Source organism: Papilio machaon, chromosome 1, assembly GCF_912999745.1.
Source record: "Papilio machaon chromosome 1, ilPapMach1.1, whole genome shotgun sequence".
In the NCBI taxonomy this organism is placed as follows: Eukaryota; Metazoa; Arthropoda; class Insecta; order Lepidoptera; family Papilionidae; genus Papilio; species Papilio machaon.
The window spans coordinates 5,044,519-5,065,129 of NC_059986.1; the positions used below are offsets into that span (position 1 = coordinate 5,044,519).

Sequence of the window (20,611 nt, forward strand, 5' to 3'; positions counted from 1 at the left end):
TTTATAGCTATTTATTATATACTATTTAAGTATAATATTTATATTTTAATAATTATCTGAAAATTTACAACCGAATGGCCTGATTTTCCTATCTTTCGATCAGGTTGGTGACTGTATTGGCGCCTTTAACGGGAGTAATAACGGTGAGTGAGATTTATTTTTTTCTAAGTTTAACTAAAACTATTCTGTTCACTCTGAAATTTAAAGTCAAAATTAGGCAAAAACTGCGCGGAATCGGGAATGGCGAGCGAGGCGGGCGAAGGGCGCGTCCCGACTCGCCGGTTAGCTTGTTTTCTTCCTTTTGCAATTTCTTCAAAACGCGAACTATATCAAGACTTTGACGGACACTCAAATTAAACGAGTTAGAGATTAGTGAAATTTTAAATGACGGAGCTTTTCAATTAAAATTTTAATTTTGCAAAGGGGAATATTGAATATACTACTTTATCTTGTCCTTTTGTTCTCTTGGTACGATATTTTTTCTTGTATGTAAATCATTTGTTAGCGCGATGTGGACACCGACAAAGTTTATCATCGGATGCAGTGCCCCCACATTGCGCAAACTGCGCGCCGCCCGCTACAATAATGTATAATTTAATTATTAGTACAGAACGTCTATCAAAAAATTTAAATTCAGGTTTAGGACCATTTAATTTTTTTTATTCGATTATCAATAAAAATTTTATACTTTATATCCTAGCATAAATGATATTTAATAAGGAAATAATATTTGCTATGTTAATTCGAACCTACTACCGGATGCTTTGCAAACAACACCTTAATGGGCATTTTGAACATTATTTTTAAAACTTTTGTATTTTACTCGTAAATGTTTTTGCAAGTTTAAAAAATATATATAGTTAAGCCAATAAAAACGAAAATATCAGATAGGCAAATATTCTCAAAAGATTTATTCATATAAAAATTAAAAAATGATGTAATTGCAGTCATTTTTGTGAAGTCTAAATACAATCATGACAGTCCCGGTGCGTACCTTTGGAGATCCCGGGACTCTTTCTTACTAGTTGCACTTGAGGATGGCCACCGAGACGGTTTTAGTGAGTTCACATAACCCTGCCTTTCCCCCAGAAGGATAACTTTTGAACTTCTTCTTCTTTTATAATGGCGGTCCTAACTTTAGAAGATTTCCCCCCGAAAAAAAAATACAATCATGACATTTTAAATAATAGATGACGTCTTGTTACGGTTCAAAACATTTAGATATGGCTGATAACCTCGAAATTAATGATAATTTTGTCCAATTCTCAGTATATTCCGCTTAAAGAGGTTAAAATTACATTATCACTATAATCAACGAAATAATAAGAAATATATATTAAAATATAATTATATTATTTTTACTGTTCCCCTTTGTTCACAGCCCTCCTGTATATATGTAAATACATCCTAAATACAGGAAACATTTCCCTAAAGAAAATAAACAAAAAAACTGTACCAGAAAGACCCTTTGTAATTTTTCGTATCACTGATTTTATTAAGAATCTACTGAGTAACTAAAATACAAAAGATAAAGCTATAAAAAGTACTATTTTTCGTTCTATAAAAATACATTACGAAACTACGGTGTCATTTTACAAGCAAATGCATATGTACGGAAATGTGACATATCAAATTATGCTAGTCATACCTAACGTTGTACTGTGAATTAATGTAACGGTTTCAGTAATTTGCGCATAGAACTTATATATTTTTGAGTTATATTACATACTCATAATATGTTCTTCTTCTTTGATGCCGTATAATGAAGATAGGTCATCGCGGCAACTCGAACTCTCGTCGCGGCTATTTTTCACCGATACTCTACAGTAGTTTCCAATGTCGAGCTATTTATATAAAATAGTATAGATCCACCCTCACATTCTTTTTGATTAAAACAGATACAGTAAAATGGTTATTGCACGATTTAGGTCATTACAATAAAATGGTTATTACAAGTGCGTTACCGCTTAAGCCATATCGATGATACAGAGACCGATTAAATCAATCATCGGTTTTCCCTTGGGGAAAGAAAATAGGTTCAGCGATGAATGAATGCGGAACAAACAATCAAATCTTTCAGTCCACACGTACACAACCGTAACATAGATTGTACTTAAAGCTTATAACGCATTGTGGAAATCATAGAGATTTATGGTCTAAATTAGAGCGTTCTGGCTAACTTTAAATTTGTTTTTGATAAACTTATTAATTTTAAAGGAACAAAATGCACTGCAAATGATGTTTTTGTTGATTTTCAGTTTATTGAGTTTTGTTTTACTCATTAATCTTTAAGTACATCTTTCTCTTTGCAGCAAGATGATGGATGGATGGACGTTAATGACATAAATGCAAGCCGTTGGCCGCCGACCGACTGGTACGGTACTCGGAACCAACCGTCGCCGCCCTCACCAACGGACTGGTACGGTGCTCGCAATGATCCGCGCAATGACCAGCGTCCTGAACCTCCTGCGCCCACAAGATATTACGGGCTATCAGGGCGTCCAGACGTACCCGCACCGCGCCCTCCGCCCAGCCCCGGCCTTAACTTCGCCGTGTACGACCCCGTGACGAGGCAGCGCACCACCGCTATCGACCGGAACTGTACGGCGCCCGGTTGCTGTGTACCAAAATGTTTCGCTGAAAAGGGATCCAGAGTAAGTCAGATTTTCGATATACCTTATGCTTACGGATGTTTCATATATCAACAAAAGCATAATGCTACTTTGGATATTCATAAGTAGCGATTGTACTGCGTAGGCAGGGTCTAGATTTCACGACACAAACATATAAATTTAAATATCTTTGCACGTGTTAGCATTGAAGGTAATGTATTTTGAGCGATTTCATGTTGTGTTTGTACTAATTTATTAGTTGGAAATGCTAATGTTTTAATATTTCTTCACAGGGTTTTCCAGGTGTACCAGGTCCACCGGGTATGAGAGGTCTCCCTGGTCACGAAGGTGCTGAAGGCCCGCAAGGTCCAAAGGGACAAAAGGGACAGCTGGGTCCACAAGGTCCTCGAGGTCCAAAAGGTGATAGAGGTAAACCTGGAGCACAAGGTTTTATTGGTCTCACCGGACCACCTGGACCACAAGGAGAAACTGGTATCCCGGGTATACCAGGAAGAGATGGCTGCAATGGAACAGATGTAAGTACTTATTTTTTTTTCCTTACAATTATAAACTACGCCACAAGTACATCAACTTAACTGATTATTTATTGATTTAAAATTAGGGTGAACCGGGAGAGCCAGGACCTAAGGGTTCACAAGGGCCCCGTGGTATAGGTGGACCGAAGGGAGATAAAGGAGACAAGGGAGAAGCAGCTCATATGGGCCGATATCCCAAAGGACAGAAAGGAGAACCTGGAGCTGATGGGATGCAAGGTAGTCAAGGACCTGTTGGGCCACCAGGACCTTCTGGCTTACAAGGACCTAAAGGAAATACAGGTCCAATGGTAGGTCATAAAATTGTCAATAAAAATAAAAATAAATACATTTTAAAAATAATTTTTTTTTACGTATGTTTTATGTGTTGATTTAAAAATGTGTTAAAAATATAATTTTACCTTCGTTAAGGGACCACAAGGGTTTAAAGGAGATAAAGGTGCTAAAGGTTCAAGGGGTCAGTCGATTCAAGGAGACAAGGGAGATAGGGGGGATAGAGGCGACAAAGGGCCAGGTTGTCCTCCAATTATATTGCCTTGGGAGGATAACAAAAGCGCGATCAGAGGAGTTCCAGGTGATATGGGACCAAAAGGAGAGAAAGGAGAGCCCGGAAAAATTGGCGAGAAGGGAGATACTGGTCCTGTAGGTGAACCAGGTTTATCAGGACAAATGGGAATTAAAGGAGAGAAAGGCATTAGAGGAAATCCCGGAGCAATAGTAAGTTTTACTTTTTTATATGCCACACAAACGTGATGTTTTTAAATATTACATCACACATCACACCACACACATTGTAATATAAAAAATATAGGTATTCACAATTATATACTTTGACCCAATGACAGACTCAACACTGGTGTCATGCCACATACAAACCGACCACGAGATAAACCGATAGGGATATTTGTGAATAGTTAAAAGATCCTGATTTTTTAACCAAAAACTCTTTTTGAACACATAATAAAGTTCTTAGAAACTATGCTAAATAGTAATTTTTAGATTAGGAAGTTCTTAGAGTCTTTACAGGTTTTATCATAACACTATAGCATTTTAGAATCTTTATGAGTTGCGCTAACTTTTGTTTTTACAACGCCTTATCTATTTTATTATAGTATATATATTCTTGACAGTAGTATGTCAAAGTTGGTTCAAAGTTAAAAAATTCCTAAATGTAAAGAAAATAGTAATTTTTTAGGATGGACGTTTTTTTCCTATTTTTTATTGCAATTATAGCTATATTAGTTAGGTAGCTAATACAAAAAATGCAAGGATATGTTCGTATTCGTCGCCACACTGTCTAACCGTATAGTGTCAAATTACAAGATATAATAATTTAAAAAAGTTAATGTAACTTTGAAACAAACAGAGTAGGATTTTAATAAATTTTTCCCATGTGGTAATCGACCTGGCCATACACCGATACCGACTTATCGTTGAATTTTGGGACAAGTTGTACATGTTTGGATGTATGGATGGATGTTTGTTAGAAGGTATCTCCAGAACGGCCTCATGGATCTCGATGAAATTTGGCATAGATGGAACATAGTTTGTAAGAACAAATAGGCTTATTAAGTTTTTATTTAATTCCGCGCGGACAGAGGTACGGGCGACAGCTACTGTGACTTATACTTGTAAAATACTCTCTATTAAATAATCAAATCTTTCAGGGCAGAGATGGTATGTATGGCGCTCCTGGACCAATGGGACAAAAGGGAGACAGAGGCAACGATGGACTTGCTGGTTTACCCGGACGCCCAGGTGGAAAGGGAGAACCTGGAAGGGATGGGTTACCAGGACAAAGAGGTCTTAAAGGTGTGCAAGGATTACCTGGTGGACGCACTGGATCTCGCGGCCCGCCAGGTCCTCCGGGACCTAGGGGTTATATAGGACCAGCTGGGCCGAAAGGTACAGACGGAAGACCTGGAGAACGGGGAGAACCAGGTCCAATTGGATCTCCAGGTGGTCAGGGAGAGCCAGGAACACCTGGCATAGAAGGACCTGCTGGCCATAAGGGAGAAAAGGGAGAACCTGGCTTAGATGGACCTCAAGGAGAAGTTGGTGCGAGAGGTTATGATGGACCTGTTGGACCACAAGGGCCAAGAGGATTTAAAGGCGAAGACGGTTTCTCGATCCCCGTAAGTGTTGATTCTACCTTATTTTTTATTTATTTTTTACGATACTAAATACACTTTTTTAACCGACAATATTAAAAATAAAATTGCAAATTGCGCATATATATAATTTTACCTGATACGCAAGTTGAGGTTAGATAAATACATCTCAATCGTGGGATGTTTTGGTTACAATTCAGTTAACAACTGTGAGCGATGGAAAGTTTTGCAAAGTTCCTGTTAGTTTAATCAATAACATGAAGCATATTAAAATTATGCCATTTAAATTTTTAACAGGGTGATAAAGGCATGAGTGGTCGTCCCGGAATACCTGGAGAAAGAGGACAAAAAGGTGAACGAGGTTATCCAGGATTACGTGGTGTACCCGGTAATTCCACATTGGGAACTCCTGGAAGCCCGGGAGAAATGGGTGCTCCGGGAGAGAAGGGAGATAAAGGTACTCCTGGTATTGATGGCATACCTGGAAGTACTGGACCTAAAGGTGACATAGGCGGCCGTTGTAATGAATGTTGGCCTGGCGGTCCGGGTCCAAAGGGTGATCGTGGTGAAGACGGATTTCCTGGCGAAAGAGGAGAAAGGGGACCTTCAGGTCCAGTAGGCCTACCGGGTGAAAGAGGCGCGGACGGATTAAATGGATTACCCGGTTCATCAGGAGCTCCGGTATGTATTACTTTATTTCTAATTGTATCAGTAGTAAAAACCGTCCCGCGAACTGAGTTTTTCGTTATGTTTATTGTTTGTGATCGTAATTTGTTCCAACGTACATATATATTTGTCAGATTTACATACTGTAAAAGGCAATTTTAATCAATATTAAATTCTCCTGATAACGAACACATGTATTTGGATAAGGATTAATGTTAAAACAAAAAAAAAGAAACAACGTGCTATTTTTATTTAAAAGCTTTTTCTAATATTACTTTTTATTATTTTATATTATAATTTTTACTATGGGTATTGTGAGAAAATCGCAAAAGATAGACATGCCATGCCATCCATGACTTTTTTGTGGCAGTTTTTGAGATCTAAAAATATTCCATTTTAATTGACAAATTGAGGGGCTTATAAACATGAGATTTTATTAATAGTCCAGTCATTTTAGTAAATTCACCTCGGAATTCGAGATACCCAGCTGTAAGTCTGTAAATACTTGTATATTGACACCCTAAAAGTTGTCTCAAAACCTACATATGGTAGGGTGTAAGCAACTATTAAATTTCAAGGTCAAAGGTCACAAAAATCGGTTTCTCGCGCTTTTTTTGGAAATATCTCATTTCCTATGGGTTTTTTGCTATTTGTATTTCTTATCAATATTGTAGAATACAAAATTCTCTACAAATTTTGTTTCAAAATTTTTTTTATACGGTGAATCATTTTCGAGATAGAGCGCGCGGTCACAGCATCACTTCAGCCTCCGGTCGAAAACGCGCCATATAGTTGATGAACTATCGCTAAATCAATGATTATAAATATTTGTCAATTTTTTACTAACTATTATATTATACTTTATCATTTTTTTCCTAACTTATCCACTTTTTATTCAGTATTAATTTATTTAACAACATTTACCTGCCCATGTAATTGCAGAATTGATAATGAAAATATAGGAATTATATTTGAATTTTAACCTAATTAATATTAATAACTTCTTACATGATGAAAAAAACAAATAAATTATGAATTAATCTTTTTATTAAAAAATATCATTGAATACATTATTTTTTATTGAAAGTAAAAAAATGGAATAAAGGGTACAAAAACTACAATTTATAATTTTAATCATCTTCTTCCTCTTCATCGTCGTCTTCTGGCTGCTGGTAAATTTCAAACTGGTCTTCATTATCGTCTTCAACGACATTTGTCTCAAGTTCTTCCATGATTTCTGGGTCAAAGGTTCCATCTTCGTTAATGTCGCTCTGATATCGTAGAGCATTGAGACAAGCTTGCCCATTACATTGGCCACAAGTTAAAAAGCATTGCAAGCCCGCTTTCCTGCATCCGCATCGCGAACCACAACCACTCTTGCAGTTTCAGAAAATTGTATTTAGAAAATCTTCTGGAGCAGGTGGTAAAATTGTCATGATAGGCTCCAGAAAATCGTTTCGCATTGCCCAACCCCATACCTGGGGTTCCAAATCATGTCCTAACCAAGTTTGAACTTAATAATATACACGTTTAAAATGTTGATGAGCAGCTGCACTTGTTGGTGGAATATTTGAAAGCTGCACAGGTTTATTAAGTTTTGTAGACTTGACGTAATGCATGTAACGAAGATGATCGAGACTTTTCACAGATTTCGGAGCATTATAGATTGCCAATAAGGTTTGAGTTCCACTCTCTAATAATTTCTGGGGCGAACAATTTCTTCCTCAAATGCTGCAGCTAGTTCATCCAAATTTGTCAGTAATTAATTAATTTGACAAATATTTATAATAATTGATTTATTGCTTGTTCATCAACTATATGGCGCGTTTTCGACCGGAGGCTGAAGTGATGCTGTGACCGCGCGCTCTCCGCCCTCTATCTCGAAAACGGTTCACCTTATAAAAAATTTTTTTAAACAAAATTTGTAGAGAATTTTGTATTCTACAATATTGATAAGAAATACAAATAGCAAAAAACCCATAGGAAATGAGATATTTCCAAAAAAAGCGCGAGAAACCGATTTTTGGGACCATTGACCTTGAAATTTAATGGTTGCTTACACCCTACCATATGTAGGTTTTGAGACAACTTTTAGGGTGTCAATATACAAGTATTTACAGACTTACAGCTGGGTATCTCGAATTCCGAGATTCTTACCTAATTTAAGCTTAAATGACTGGACTAAAACATTAGTTATAATATACAATATATACCCTATGTTACGCAGTGACAGTGATGATGTACCTAATGACAAAAGAAATTTTAAAATCGGTCCAGTAGTGGAAGATAGTTTGTATATATATATATATATATATACATACTATGCCAGAAGATGATGGGCACATAAACAAGAAAATAATGTTGTATATTAATGATATGGAATGATGATAGCTACAGAGGTAGAACCGATGAAGTATGGATGGATTGTGTGAATGAGGATATGCGTAATAAGACAGTAAATTTAGATGTGACGGCTGATAAATATATATGGAAGAGTAGTACATACTGTACTGACCCTCAGTAGGGAAAATGGCAGGATGATGATGAGGCTTTATAAGACTGGATGAATCATTAAACCGTTTTTAAATATTGTGTTGTTCTAATAGGGCGAACGAGGTGACGAGGGCCCTATGGGTCCACCTGGAGATAAAGGTGCTGATGCTATCATACCATCAAGCTTGATAAAGGGCCCTCCTGGAGAAAAAGGACTACAGGGCCCGAGAGGTCCACCAGGACCAAAAGGTGAAAGAGGAAGCGATGGCTTTAAAGGTGATCGTGGTCAGATTGGTATGCCTGGGCTTAAGGGAGATCAAGGCTTCATTGGACCGCCTGGAGCAGATGGCATTCCTGGAATTCCTGGGACTCCTGGAGTACCTGGTGCCAAAGGTGCTTCAGTTAAAGGAGAAAAGGGAACTCCTGGTGATGTGGGTCAAAAAGGTGACAAAGGCTTCCCAGGAATTTTAGGAAGGAAAGGAGAACCAGGCATGTGTCCCGCAAATCTACTAGAGTTAACCAAAGGTGACAGAGGAGCTCAAGGACCACCGGGACCTCAAGGATTACCAGGTAATTATACAGACTGCAAAATATTTAGTTATTCTTAAAACATGAAAATTAATACGAATCAATAAAAATGCTTGGTAATCTTAAAACTACACATTTAACATGTGACCACGTACTGATTACGTTTCTAAGCTAAATGATGTAAATAACAACTTAAACTTTATTTATAGATATTTAGTAAAAAACAACTAACGAGCTAACGACGAATTTGTTGTTAAAATTATTATTTAAATGCTGAATTTATCAACAAATAAATCGCAAGAGAGGTCTATTTATTCGTTAGCTTTGTTTGTCTGTAACTATTTCATGAATTGTTTTATAAGACTTCTAAAATCGAAGGATCACCAAACTTGAGAAACATGAAAAAGAACATGATAAAATTAGATATTGTATGTTTTTTATGGTATCTACGCATATTCATACCCACGTTTTTTTTAGTTCTTCAAAAAGTCTTGAGATCTTATGTAAAACGTCTTCATTTATTTTATATTTATTAATTTAGTAGTTAAAGTAACTATACATCGTGTTCTAAGCTAAATATTTTTGATATCGTACACATTTCGATTTTGATTTGCATTTTTTATTTGTTCAATGTCGACAAGAGGTAAGGCGATATTTTTATTTTCTCGTGAGAAAAATGGGTTATAGATAATTAATTATGGATGTTTAATAATCAGTAGTCATTATTATCCAGACGGAATATGGCTAATATTTTCCTTGTAAATATTTTCACACGCACATGACTTTGTATTCGATTTCTATTATTTCTCGGAGTTTCATAGGGGTACAATTGGTCAGGTTTTTTGTAAGTAATAAATCGCGTTATTTATTTTACAGGTGACGCCGGTGAAAAGGGAGATAAAGGTTTCTCGGGTCGCCCTGGAGATAAAGGTGATATGGGCTTAGTTGGAAGACCGGGTCCAGTTGGGCCTCGTGGGCTTCCAGGACCAAGAGGTGAAAAAGGTGATATGGGCAGTATGGGCTTCCCTGGAACACCTGGTGAAATCGGACTTAGAGGATTTCCCGGTCTTCCTGGGCTAAAAGGAGATAAGGGTGAAATTGGTCCTTCCATGCCTGGACCTCCTGGACCTGCAGGTTTAACCGGAGAAAAAGGAGATCAGGGACCTAGAGGAATACCTGGATTACCTGGCAACGACGGACCACCTGGAGCAATGGGCTTGCCAGGTGAAAAGGGAGACATGGGATTATTTGGAAGGCAGGGTATGCCAGGACTCCCGGGACAGAAAGGTGATGATGGCCCTGTTGGTCCCCCTGGTGTACCAGGTCTTCCAGGTACATCTGGACGAGAAGGTCCTAAAGGACAACAAGGATATCCTGGCATTCCAGGAAAACCAGGAGTTATAGGCTTGCCTGGCAAAAAAGGAGAACCTGGCCTGCAGGGGCCTGATGGCCCTAAAGGTTTCCCTGGAGCTCGTGGCCGTCCAGGTCCCAGAGGTTTGACGGGGGTAGATGGTATGCCAGGGGATAAAGGAGATAAGGGAGAAATAGGCTTTCCGGGAATACCTGGAATACCTGGTCTTGTCGGACCCATTGGTCCTGTAGGTGCCCCTGGCCTAAAGGGAGATCAAGGTTTCGATGGACCAGCTGGATCGCCAGGAAGACCCGGCGCATCTGGAGAAAAGGGTGATAGAGGATTCCCTGGAGTTCCTGGCCTCAAAGGAGAACCAGGTTTAGCAGCAGACAAAGGCGACAAAGGCGAACAAGGTGTACCTGGTTTGAGAGGTTTGGATGGGGCTCCAGGAATGACAGGTGAAAAAGGAGACAAAGGGAATGCTGGTTTACCTGGTTACGGCCAACCAGGGGCGCCCGGACAAAAAGGTGATACGGGTCCTCGAGGATTCAATGGGTTCCCTGGGTTGCCAGGGTCTAAAGGTGATCGAGGATATCCTGGTGTACGAGGCCAGAAAGGAGAAAGAGGTATTGCAGGTGAACCTGGCAGGCCAGGTTCACCAGGTATTGATGGAATGCCTGGGCCTGTCGGTGAGCCAGGATTCCCTGGGCTGCAAGGCGATAAAGGTGATAAAGGAGACAGGGGCTTCCCGGGACGTGATGGGTTAGATGGTCTTAAAGGAGAACGAGGTCCTATTGGCCCTGTTGGTCTACCAGGACTAAGAGGTGATCAAGGATTGAAAGGCGATCTGGGTCTACCTGGCATATCAATTGATATTAAGGGAGATAAAGGAGATACAGGCCCTCAAGGAAATCCTGGTTTCAGAGGAGAGAAAGGAGATGCCGGTAGAGATGGAGAGCAAGGCTTGCAAGGAGAAAAAGGAGATCAAGGATTCATGGGACAAAAGGGAGAGAGGGGAATAACTGGATTTACAGGAGAAAGAGGTAAAATATTATACAACTATTCATTAATTATTTTTAAACATTACTTACTTATTGATGATTTTATTATTTCTTTTTTAATGGGACATATATAGGAGGAGGAGGAGAATGATGGATATGAACGTACGTACATCATTCTCCATATACCGAACTTAATAAGGAGTTAAATTAGTGCATAGGTTTATCAATCTAACACCAATAATGAACTCTTAATTTCATTACATAGCTCGAGTAAATACTTTTATTTAAAGGATCTCTACTCATACTTTCTGCAATTTCTCATACTTTTCTATCCTGCTAAGCGTACTTGGTAAAATAACAAACTTATCTCATAACTTTTTATTGCAGGAGAAAGAGGTCCTATTGGTCCTTCTGGTATTCCAGGATTAACAATCAAAGGAGAAAAAGGATTACCTGGAACACCTGGCAAACATGGACGCCCTGGTCAACAAGGTGCTCCTGGTGAAAAAGGAGAAATAGGATTCCCTGGTCTTCCAGGTCAAATGGGTCCACCGGGCCTTTCTGCTCCTCCAGGACAACGGGGGGAGAAGGGAGATCGAGGACGAGAAGGAATTGCTGGACCACCAGGATTTGACGGTGTTGCAGGTTTACCAGGATTACCTGGAATTGAAGGGCCAAAAGGAGACAAAGGAGATAAAGGGGCAACAGGATTTGGCTTACCGGGCCAAAAGGGTGATCAAGGAGCACCTGGTATACCTGGAATGATAGGCGAGAAAGGTGCCAAAGGAGAGCGTGGTTTTGATGGGCGGCACGGTGAAACAGGTGCAATAGGTTTACAAGGGGAGAAAGGTGATAGAGGATATCCTGGTGCGCCAGGTTTGATTGGTATGGCTGGTGAAAAGGGCGACAAAGGCGAAGACGCAGAATTTATTTTAGGAGAAAAGGGGGTAACTGGACCTCGCGGCCCTCCTGGATTCGACGGCCTACCAGGCAATCCTGGACCACCAGGTGCGCCAGGTTTAGACGGCAGTCCAGGAATGAAAGGTGATCGTGGTTATCCAGGTCCTCAAGGTCCTCCAGGTATACCGGGACCGCAAGGTATTCAAGGTTTACAAGGTGAAAGAGGTGAAACTGGACGTACCGGCGTCCCTGGGATACCTGGAACTCCAGGTGCTCCATGTGTTACAACTGATTATTTGACGGGCATTCTTCTAGTTAGGCATAGTCAGAGTGACGCAGTACCACAGTGTGAAGCTGGCCATGTCAAGTTATGGGATGGTTACTCTTTACTTTACATAGACGGCAATGAAAAGGCCCACAATCAAGATCTGGGTTATGCTGGCTCATGTGTACGGAAATTCAGTACGATGCCTTTCCTGTTTTGTGACCTTAATGATGTTTGTAATTATGCTAGTCGCAACGACCGAAGCTACTGGCTGTCCACTGGCCAACCAATTCCAATGATGCCAGTTGAAGGCAATGAAATAATGCGGTACATATCAAGATGCGTGGTTTGCGAGGTGCCAGCAAACGTTATAGCAGTACACAGTCAAACACTGGACATTCCGAGCTGCCCGGCGGGTTGGCGAGAGCTATGGATCGGATACAGCTTTGTCATGGTGAGTTATATCACCTTAATAATTATTTCAAAAACCAAGAAGTCCAACTATTAGCATTTGTTTCTTATATTTTTGGTAAAAAATTTCTATACCTACATTTATTCCGCTATTATCAATTTCGCTGATACATTCTAGGACAAACCGAATGACACAATATACTTACAAATAAATGTACAAATATCTGATAACTGATACAATAATTTATAATACGTTTTCAGCACACGGGTGCGGGTGGTCAAGGTGGCGGACAAGCATTGGCTAGCCCTGGGTCGTGTCTCGAAGACTTCCGCTCTACGCCGTTCATCGAATGCAACGGAGAGGGCGGCACTTGTCATCACTTTGCCAACAAACTTAGCTTCTGGCTCACGATTATTGAAGACAATAAACAATTTGCAAAACCTGAACGTGACACACTTAAATCTGGACGATTACTGGAGCGTGTCTCGCGATGCTCTGTTTGCATAAAAAACACTGTTTAATTAGTGTAAACGACAACAGAATAAAATAAATTACGAAAAGCAACTTCAATCCCAAGTATGTTCAAATTAGTCGACCGCAAAGATAGATATATCGAAACTTATAAATATATATATACTTTACTATATTTCATAAATGAACTTTAATATTACAACATAAGCGCGCAATTTATGTAAGTTGATGTATGATAAGCGGTTCCTTGTATTTTTCATGTTAACGACACGAATATACACCAAAGCAAATTAAATTTAGGGTTTACATATACATACCTACATTAAGATCTAGAGTATTTAATTTTTAGACATTCATTTTATCTCCGTGATTTTTATATGGTAATTTTATTGCTTGAAATTGTGTTCGCTATCACTAAAATCATTTTCTATACTATAGATTTGATAAATTAAATTCTCTTAAATTTTAGTTAAGTTTATTCATTTCGCTAGTCATACTTAACTTTCACATTACAAAATTCTGAGTGAAGCTGATTTTGAGTCCGCTTAATTTATGAACTGCATTTATAAAAATATCTTTAATGTCAAATTAGATAAGTATGCATGCAACGGAATTAAAATCCCTACATAATTGCGTATGTTATTATTTAAACCAAATTTGGGCAATAAAGTCGACCTACATAATTTAAATATTGTTGTAAGCACTGCCATTGTAGATAAATTTATAGATTATAGTTACTTTAAGTATATTCATACAAATAAACGACTTAAAAAGTTCTAAAATTTTTATTTACACAAAAAAGAAAAGGGTTCCTATAATTTATCGAAGGATGCAGTGCGGCGTTGCCCGCGCCGCCGAGGCGAGTATTTAAGTTTTAGCACTTCACCACGTATCATGTAATATCGAGGGCAAGCGCTAGTTTTTTCATTGAAAACAAAAAAAAAACTATAAAAACCATTACCTGTTAAAGTATGTAATTATACCAACAAGTTCTAGGTTTTTGCTTCACGGGAATATTCAACCCATGTTAGCGTGTTCGGTAGTGCGTACCCTTATCGCGTAATCCTGGTGGCTCATCACCACTGGGACCGTGGGCCCCTGCCTTGATTAAGAAGTGGGCCAAGAGGTGGGTCTCTATAAACCCTACGCGGCACCAGCGGGGGAGGGCAGGTATCACGAACCTGCATTGCACGGTGTCGTCTTTGAGGAGCGCCTAATTGCGCAGTGAAAGCCCCTTCCCGGGCGGTCTGTGGGGCGTCGCGGTTGTAAACTAAGATCCCGTGGCGCCCCTCATATAGACCTTGTGGGAACTGAAGGGTTTAGTGGTTATGGTTCACATAACTACCGTGTGTGCCCCAAGGCACGATGTATGTATTAAGCATTCCCTCTGAAAAAAAAGTTCATTCCCTTAACCATTACACCATGGGTTAGTTAGTAGATACCAGTGATAAAGTATAGATGTAGCACTATGAGATACTACTATACATATAGCGCGACAAACATATCTGGCCCGGTGGGAAAAAATGGGCTGGGCTATCTTGCACTTGTATTGTACCATTTTCTATGTCGTATATAAAACAGGCAGCCTATGTTAACAGGCTAACCCAAGTGTGTGTGTGACAGAACTGAACACTTAAGTACTACTAGAGGACGAAATATCTAACTATTATACTGAAATTCGGTTATGCCTGCAAGCTTAAACCTGTCATGCGAAACCTATGTTACTTTGAATGAGTAGAATGGAAACACTTCGATACTCGGATAAAGCGCGCTTTCCCTGTGTACACACCTGGTTTATGACATGTAGTTTTAGATAACTGGCGTCAGTTAGTGTTTTCATTATGCCAGTTGTAAGCTAGCGCTGATTTTGAACGCTACTGTCCTACTGTACTGGCATAATATAAACGAGGTATAATGTCTATGGTTCTGTGCTGTCACTGTCATATTTTTTAAAACACTTCAAGACTTCACTTCATTTCATTCGATTCGATTCTACTCTACTTCGAAACCAACTAAGTTTCAATCAAAGCGCTTGTTCAAAGTAAAGGGAAATATGGAATATGTTATCGCATATTAAATAATATAAATATATTTTACTGCCTGATGAATAATAAAATTCTAATATAACATTAATTAAATACAACCAATATGTTTGAATGGGCATATAGTGGTGCAAATAAAGCTGTGCCTAGAAATGTAGGTCCTGAATGTGCTTATTTTTTATCAACTAAAAGACAAATTATTGAAACTGTTTTAGTAACATCATTATGCATCTACACATTAGTAAGTATCTATTATTACTGTGAAAGAAAGTAGTCTATTGTCTTAATTTAATTACTCTTATCTACCAACAAACTTAATAACCAGCTGTAATGAAATTAAAGAAGCTAAACTTTATGTTATACGTTAAAAATGTCACTAATAAATTTATCCTCAATATATTTTATATGGCATATAATGGCAATATGGCATATTGAATTTTTTAGCTAAAGATCTATCCCAAGTTACAAATAACAGAGAAAAAATGCTATTCAAAATATGACCGAGGAGGTAAACGCCTATTGGTGATTCTACTATCTTTACTGTGGGGGATGGAAATTGGTTTCAAGTTTGCTTCCAGAACTGTCATATACTTATTGAACCCTTGTCATGTTACAACATTAATGCAGGTGAGTTTTCATACATCATATATGTATATAGGTTAAGTGAGGTTTTCCTTACTTTATCATTTTAATTAAACTCTATGTTTAACTACACTTACAAACAAATCTCTTTAAAGATGTAACTATTTAGTTGCATATTTTAAGGTGAAGAAATGTAATGAATAAATGTATGTATGTAATAATGTATTTTACTTCATCCTGTAAGTTTCTCATGTCATTGCATCTTTATTCATCAATTAAACTCTGCCTGGGTTAAATACAAATACCAAATACAGTATAGTTTTAACTTGTGTATGGCAGTCTCTTATGTATTAATGTTTATTTCTTAACTAATGTTTCTTCCAGATCTATTTGCTGACAGCACCTCCTAGTAACACGGTAACAACCATATTTCGTATACATTTGAATTTATTAAATGGACCACTACTAGCATTCATATTTCCTGAAACAGCTTCAAGAACGGTATGTACGACTTATCATATGCATTATCAATTAGTACTTATGCCATAATATCTTAGGTTAACTTTTTAGATTTTCGCCGAAGCAGCCTTATATTGGATACAACATGGAATGATGTTTGTTATACCATATTATTTACTGAGAATTGGAGGTACATTTTTATTATTTTAGTACTTAGGATTATAATCTGTAAAAGCCAACCAGTTACAATATGTTTCATTTTATTTTAACATGGCTCAGTAAAGTTGGAAATGTGGCCTATTCTATTAATTATAGTAATTTGATTATGCCAATATATCATACATCAATTTTTTCATTTTAAATGCCTTATAATACTGTGTTATAAAATATGCTTTTGATAACAAGTAATTTATATTTGACCTAAAATATTTGTTTAAGGTGTGTATAATGTAGAACCATTTTGGGACTTCAATTGGTGCATCTTCAGCTATGCCCTAAATCTTCTATACCATTTTATTGTTCTACAACTGATTGCCATTGTAAGTATTGTTACATTAAGATACCTTTAACACTGATTTAGATTTCCATTCTGTTGTTTTACTCTTAACACATCTGCAGTTCCTCTGAGTTAACTAGATGATGAATTCAACAAATTACGTATGACATTTTATTTGCAGCCAGCTCAAGTGAACTTAAACCACATGTTGTGTCCGGCCATATTGGATCCATTCGACGGGCCCTGGTATCGCACTGCGGCGGTCATACATCAAGCTTTGCTTTGTCCTTTGCTGTGTAAGCTTTTCTGTCTCTTTGCCGATTTTTGCCTTACAAAATTTCCCCCAACAAAAGTGAAACCCCAAATGTGTGACCTATTGCAAGGTAAGGACATAGTTGTAGGAGATCACAAATCAATTGATTAGTGTCGGGTGTAAGATGATTACGACTTTGATTTCATCGAAGCTAACCCTTGAAGGGTAGTAAAGAAATATTTAAATTATTCTTATTGCCTAATTTAGGAAAGTTGATACTTTTCATGACGTCCATTTGAGGGGTTCTTATAAATTAAGGTTGAAACAACCTTAATGTAATTTTAGTAAAGTACAAAATGTTTATTATGAATGTATAATAAATATTTTCAAATAGAATTACGATTCTCGGCCGAGTATAATGAGAATTTGGATCTGGTATCATCTGTGATCATCTTTGTGGTTTAAATTATTTTGTACTTGTTGATTCTGTTTTGCGTTATATAAGCAAAATAGAATTTTTAAATAATTATAAAGTCATACTTAAATACGCTTATGCATTTTAATCTTAATACAAATATAAAGGGATACAGATATTTTACATTAGTGGAAATGGACATAATTTTTAAGGAAAAGGGAAATGCTAGTCTATCTCTTCTTGAGATGCTTTCCGGAATATTGTGTGTTAGACCAATGACTGTTCAAATATAATATTCTATGAAAATAAATATTACTATGGTTGGTATTGTTGGAGGGTGGGACAAATAGTATTACTAGCAAATAACTGAGATGATTAGTAGTATTTTTAAAATATACAAAAACTACGATAAACCACAAATCAATTGTAGTTATATTAAATAGCGGTTGCTAGGATCTCAGAGACCTTTCTTTTAAAATATTAAAGCTTAGGGCTCATTTATTGTATTTATGTAGACACGAATAATTTTTTTTTTATAAGACACATAGTTAATGGAAATGATTACCGTTAGGAGAAGACATTTTGAAAAGTGTCTTCGAAGTTTCAAAACTTAGAAAATAACGAAAACGGTTTTAAATGTTAAATGGTTGTTAGTGATATTGTGAAGTGTATGTTTAACAGAAGAGATATCTAAAATTTCTTGTACCTGTAAAAGATGAATTGTGATGTTCATTGACAAGTATAATATTATTTGAGACAAAAATATAAATATATTGTCTCGTAAATGAAACTAGCCTTATAAAATTAGATTTATTCTGAATCCAGACTTTGACTAATGTAATTTAGAAGGTTAAATAAATATGTTATATGCAGAATAAATTGTAGAGGTTATGGGTGGGCATAATCCAGTTAAGTTTATCAATCTAATCTGATGCATAAAGGATTATTACTGTACACAATTTTTTGCTTCACCAATAGCTTCCCAGCTATCACTTTCACTAAAGCGCCTGGTTATCTCTCAAATTTTATGTGTTTGTCAAATTATTTGATAGAATGAAGCTTATGTAATGCTTCATATGAATATCTTGATAAAAGACAAAATTTATCTGGGCCTTTAAAACACAGATATATCTATATCTAGCTGCAAATTAAATCATTCCAAGCTTTAGTAATTTAAAACTAGGGGTATAATATTGCAATATGATTCATGATAAAGTGAGTCGCGTGGTCAAAATACCATGCATTAACAATTGATAAAACCATGTCAAAGTAAAACCATAAATATCAATTTGTTAAATAGAATGAAATATGTTTCACCATATTGTTACTTGCACTGTAGTGTGCGTGAAGTATTGTACGTACGCCTTTCGTAATAGGAGCTAGAACCAAATTATATATTAAAAAAATCAATAAATAGATTTAAGCGCTGCTCACCAAAGTGATATGAAGTGTTTGTTTTTATAATAAATGCCTTCTGCCTTATTTTACCGTTTTTTATTCTACTTCCACATCTACAACAAAGTTTTTCATACTTAAATTATAAATATAACGTGTATTACACCATGCATTATACATATCATTTGGATGAAAAAAAGTTTCTATGGATTTTTTTTTTTTTTTTTAGTGATGATAAAGATGACAGTTTTGACTATAGTCCTGTCTAATTTCAGTAAAAATAGTTTAGAAAGTTTGATTAGAGTAACTATGGTAAGAATTTAACGGCGAAACTTATCTCTAGGTAAAGGAAAATTTAAAATAAATTAATCTTATTTAAAATAAATGTAAAATCAAATTATTAAAAATACAGAAATACACGGAAGAACTTGTACTTTTATTGCCGTCAGAACATTACAGTCGTCGACATTAGCAAATAATACACAAGAATTACTCAAGCAATCAGCTTACCCATATTAAACGATTTCATTTCACCTCACTTTTACAACATGCAGTAACATTATTGCTGTAAAAAGTGAGGTTTTGCCTTTTGTAAATTTATTTGGAATGCAACATACGACCATTGTGCAGGTCTTATAGCTATGGATGCAATCTTGTTAAATTCATATACAGTGTAAACTCTTTATAACAATAAACTCCATGTAACGTTGAAGTGAGCCCAACTTGGTTGGTTTGCGTTAAAACCCACATATTGAAACACTCTTTATAGCGATACGCCATTCTCTATTACGAAGAAATGTGTTCATATTTGTAGACATTAAATATTTATTATCGGTATTATTGTTTATGTTATGTTATCTTGTTAATTTGGTTGTTTTTTTTGTTCACTCCATATAACGATAACTTTCTATAACGACAAAATGCTCAGTCCCTTGAGTTTCGTTATAAAGAGTTTACACTGTATTCCAAAAAATAAAATCGTTAAAAATTAGTGTCATCCGGGTTATACCAGTCTATAGATTCAGATAATATGCATTTACAAATAAAACGAAAAATAACAATTAAAATACAAACAATTACAAATCAGCTACCAAATTATCACACAAAATTGCTTAACAAGAACAACTTGATTCATATATATTTAATATTTATATATTATGACTAGAAATATAAAATTATACAACAAATTATGATTGTGACTAATTACAATATAACTGTATGTAAATACACAACTTGCTCAGTTAAACAGTTACATAAAACAAAGATCAGCAGAATTACTAAATAATATTGTAACCTTCTGGAAAAGCATTTATTTTATCAAATTTTAGAAGCCTAGTGTGAGCAGCGTTCTCACTTGTGGATTGTGCATTTTTACAGTAAGGTTATTTATCACAACTACACGTGTGAAGTACAAGTGATAACATTAGAATTATAAATTTTAGTTTTTATCATAGGTTTACAGTTTTTACTGATGAAAAAGTGGCTTAGGTCTCACTATCATTATAAAAAATAGAGATAAAAAGAAGTTTTGTGTTTAGTTGTTTTTGAAATTAATAATGGCAAATTTTACAGTTAGATTTTACAAGTACCTTTATATGTCCAGCA

The 20,611-nt window shown here is 36.6% G+C and overlaps 2 protein-coding genes across 2 annotated transcripts; both read left to right on the forward strand.

Moving 5' to 3' along the window:
- Positions 1-64: 64 nt before the first annotated feature.
- Positions 65-14,140, forward strand: LOC106710675 (collagen alpha-1(IV) chain). The gene is made up of 11 exons (XM_014502801.2): positions 65-143; positions 2,313-2,654; positions 2,906-3,148; positions 3,235-3,456; positions 3,578-3,883; positions 4,834-5,301; positions 5,575-5,958; positions 8,550-9,006; positions 9,841-11,358; positions 11,704-12,935; positions 13,154-14,140. Exons 2-11 carry the CDS (start codon positions 2,328-2,330, stop codon positions 13,412-13,414), a joined length of 5,418 nt encoding a protein of 1,805 aa, XP_014358287.2. The 5' UTR covers positions 65-143; positions 2,313-2,327; the 3' UTR covers positions 13,415-14,140.
- Positions 14,141-15,348: 1,208 nt separating this feature from the next.
- LOC106710687 (transmembrane protein 164) lies at positions 15,349-18,136 on the forward strand. The gene is made up of 6 exons (XM_014502823.2): positions 15,349-15,647; positions 15,851-16,033; positions 16,373-16,489; positions 16,559-16,637; positions 16,886-16,986; positions 17,125-18,136. The coding sequence occupies exons 1-6, from the start codon at positions 15,513-15,515 to the stop codon at positions 17,365-17,367; spliced, it is 858 nt and encodes a 285-aa protein (XP_014358309.1). The 5' UTR covers positions 15,349-15,512; the 3' UTR covers positions 17,368-18,136.
- Positions 18,137-20,611: the final 2,475 nt, after the last annotated feature.

Bases quoted from the DNA above. Each gene is read 5' to 3' on its own strand.
- LOC106710687 (XM_014502823.2), top strand. From the start codon at position 15,513: ATGTTTGAATGGGCATATAGTGGTGCAAATAAAGCTGTGCCTAGAAAT. The intron at 15,648-15,850 runs GTAAGTATCTAT...TGAATTTTTTAG, and splicing joins CATTATGCATCTACACATTA to CTAAAGATCTATCCCAAGTT. The intron at 16,490-16,558 runs GTATGTACGACT...TTAACTTTTTAG, and splicing joins CTGAAACAGCTTCAAGAACG to ATTTTCGCCGAAGCAGCCTT.
- LOC106710675 (XM_014502801.2), top strand. From the start codon at position 2,328: ATGGACGTTAATGACATAAATGCAAGCCGTTGGCCGCCGACCGACTGG. The intron at 2,655-2,905 runs GTAAGTCAGATT...ATTTCTTCACAG, and splicing joins TCGCTGAAAAGGGATCCAGA to GGTTTTCCAGGTGTACCAGG. The intron at 12,936-13,153 runs GTGAGTTATATC...ATACGTTTTCAG, and splicing joins TCGGATACAGCTTTGTCATG to CACACGGGTGCGGGTGGTCA.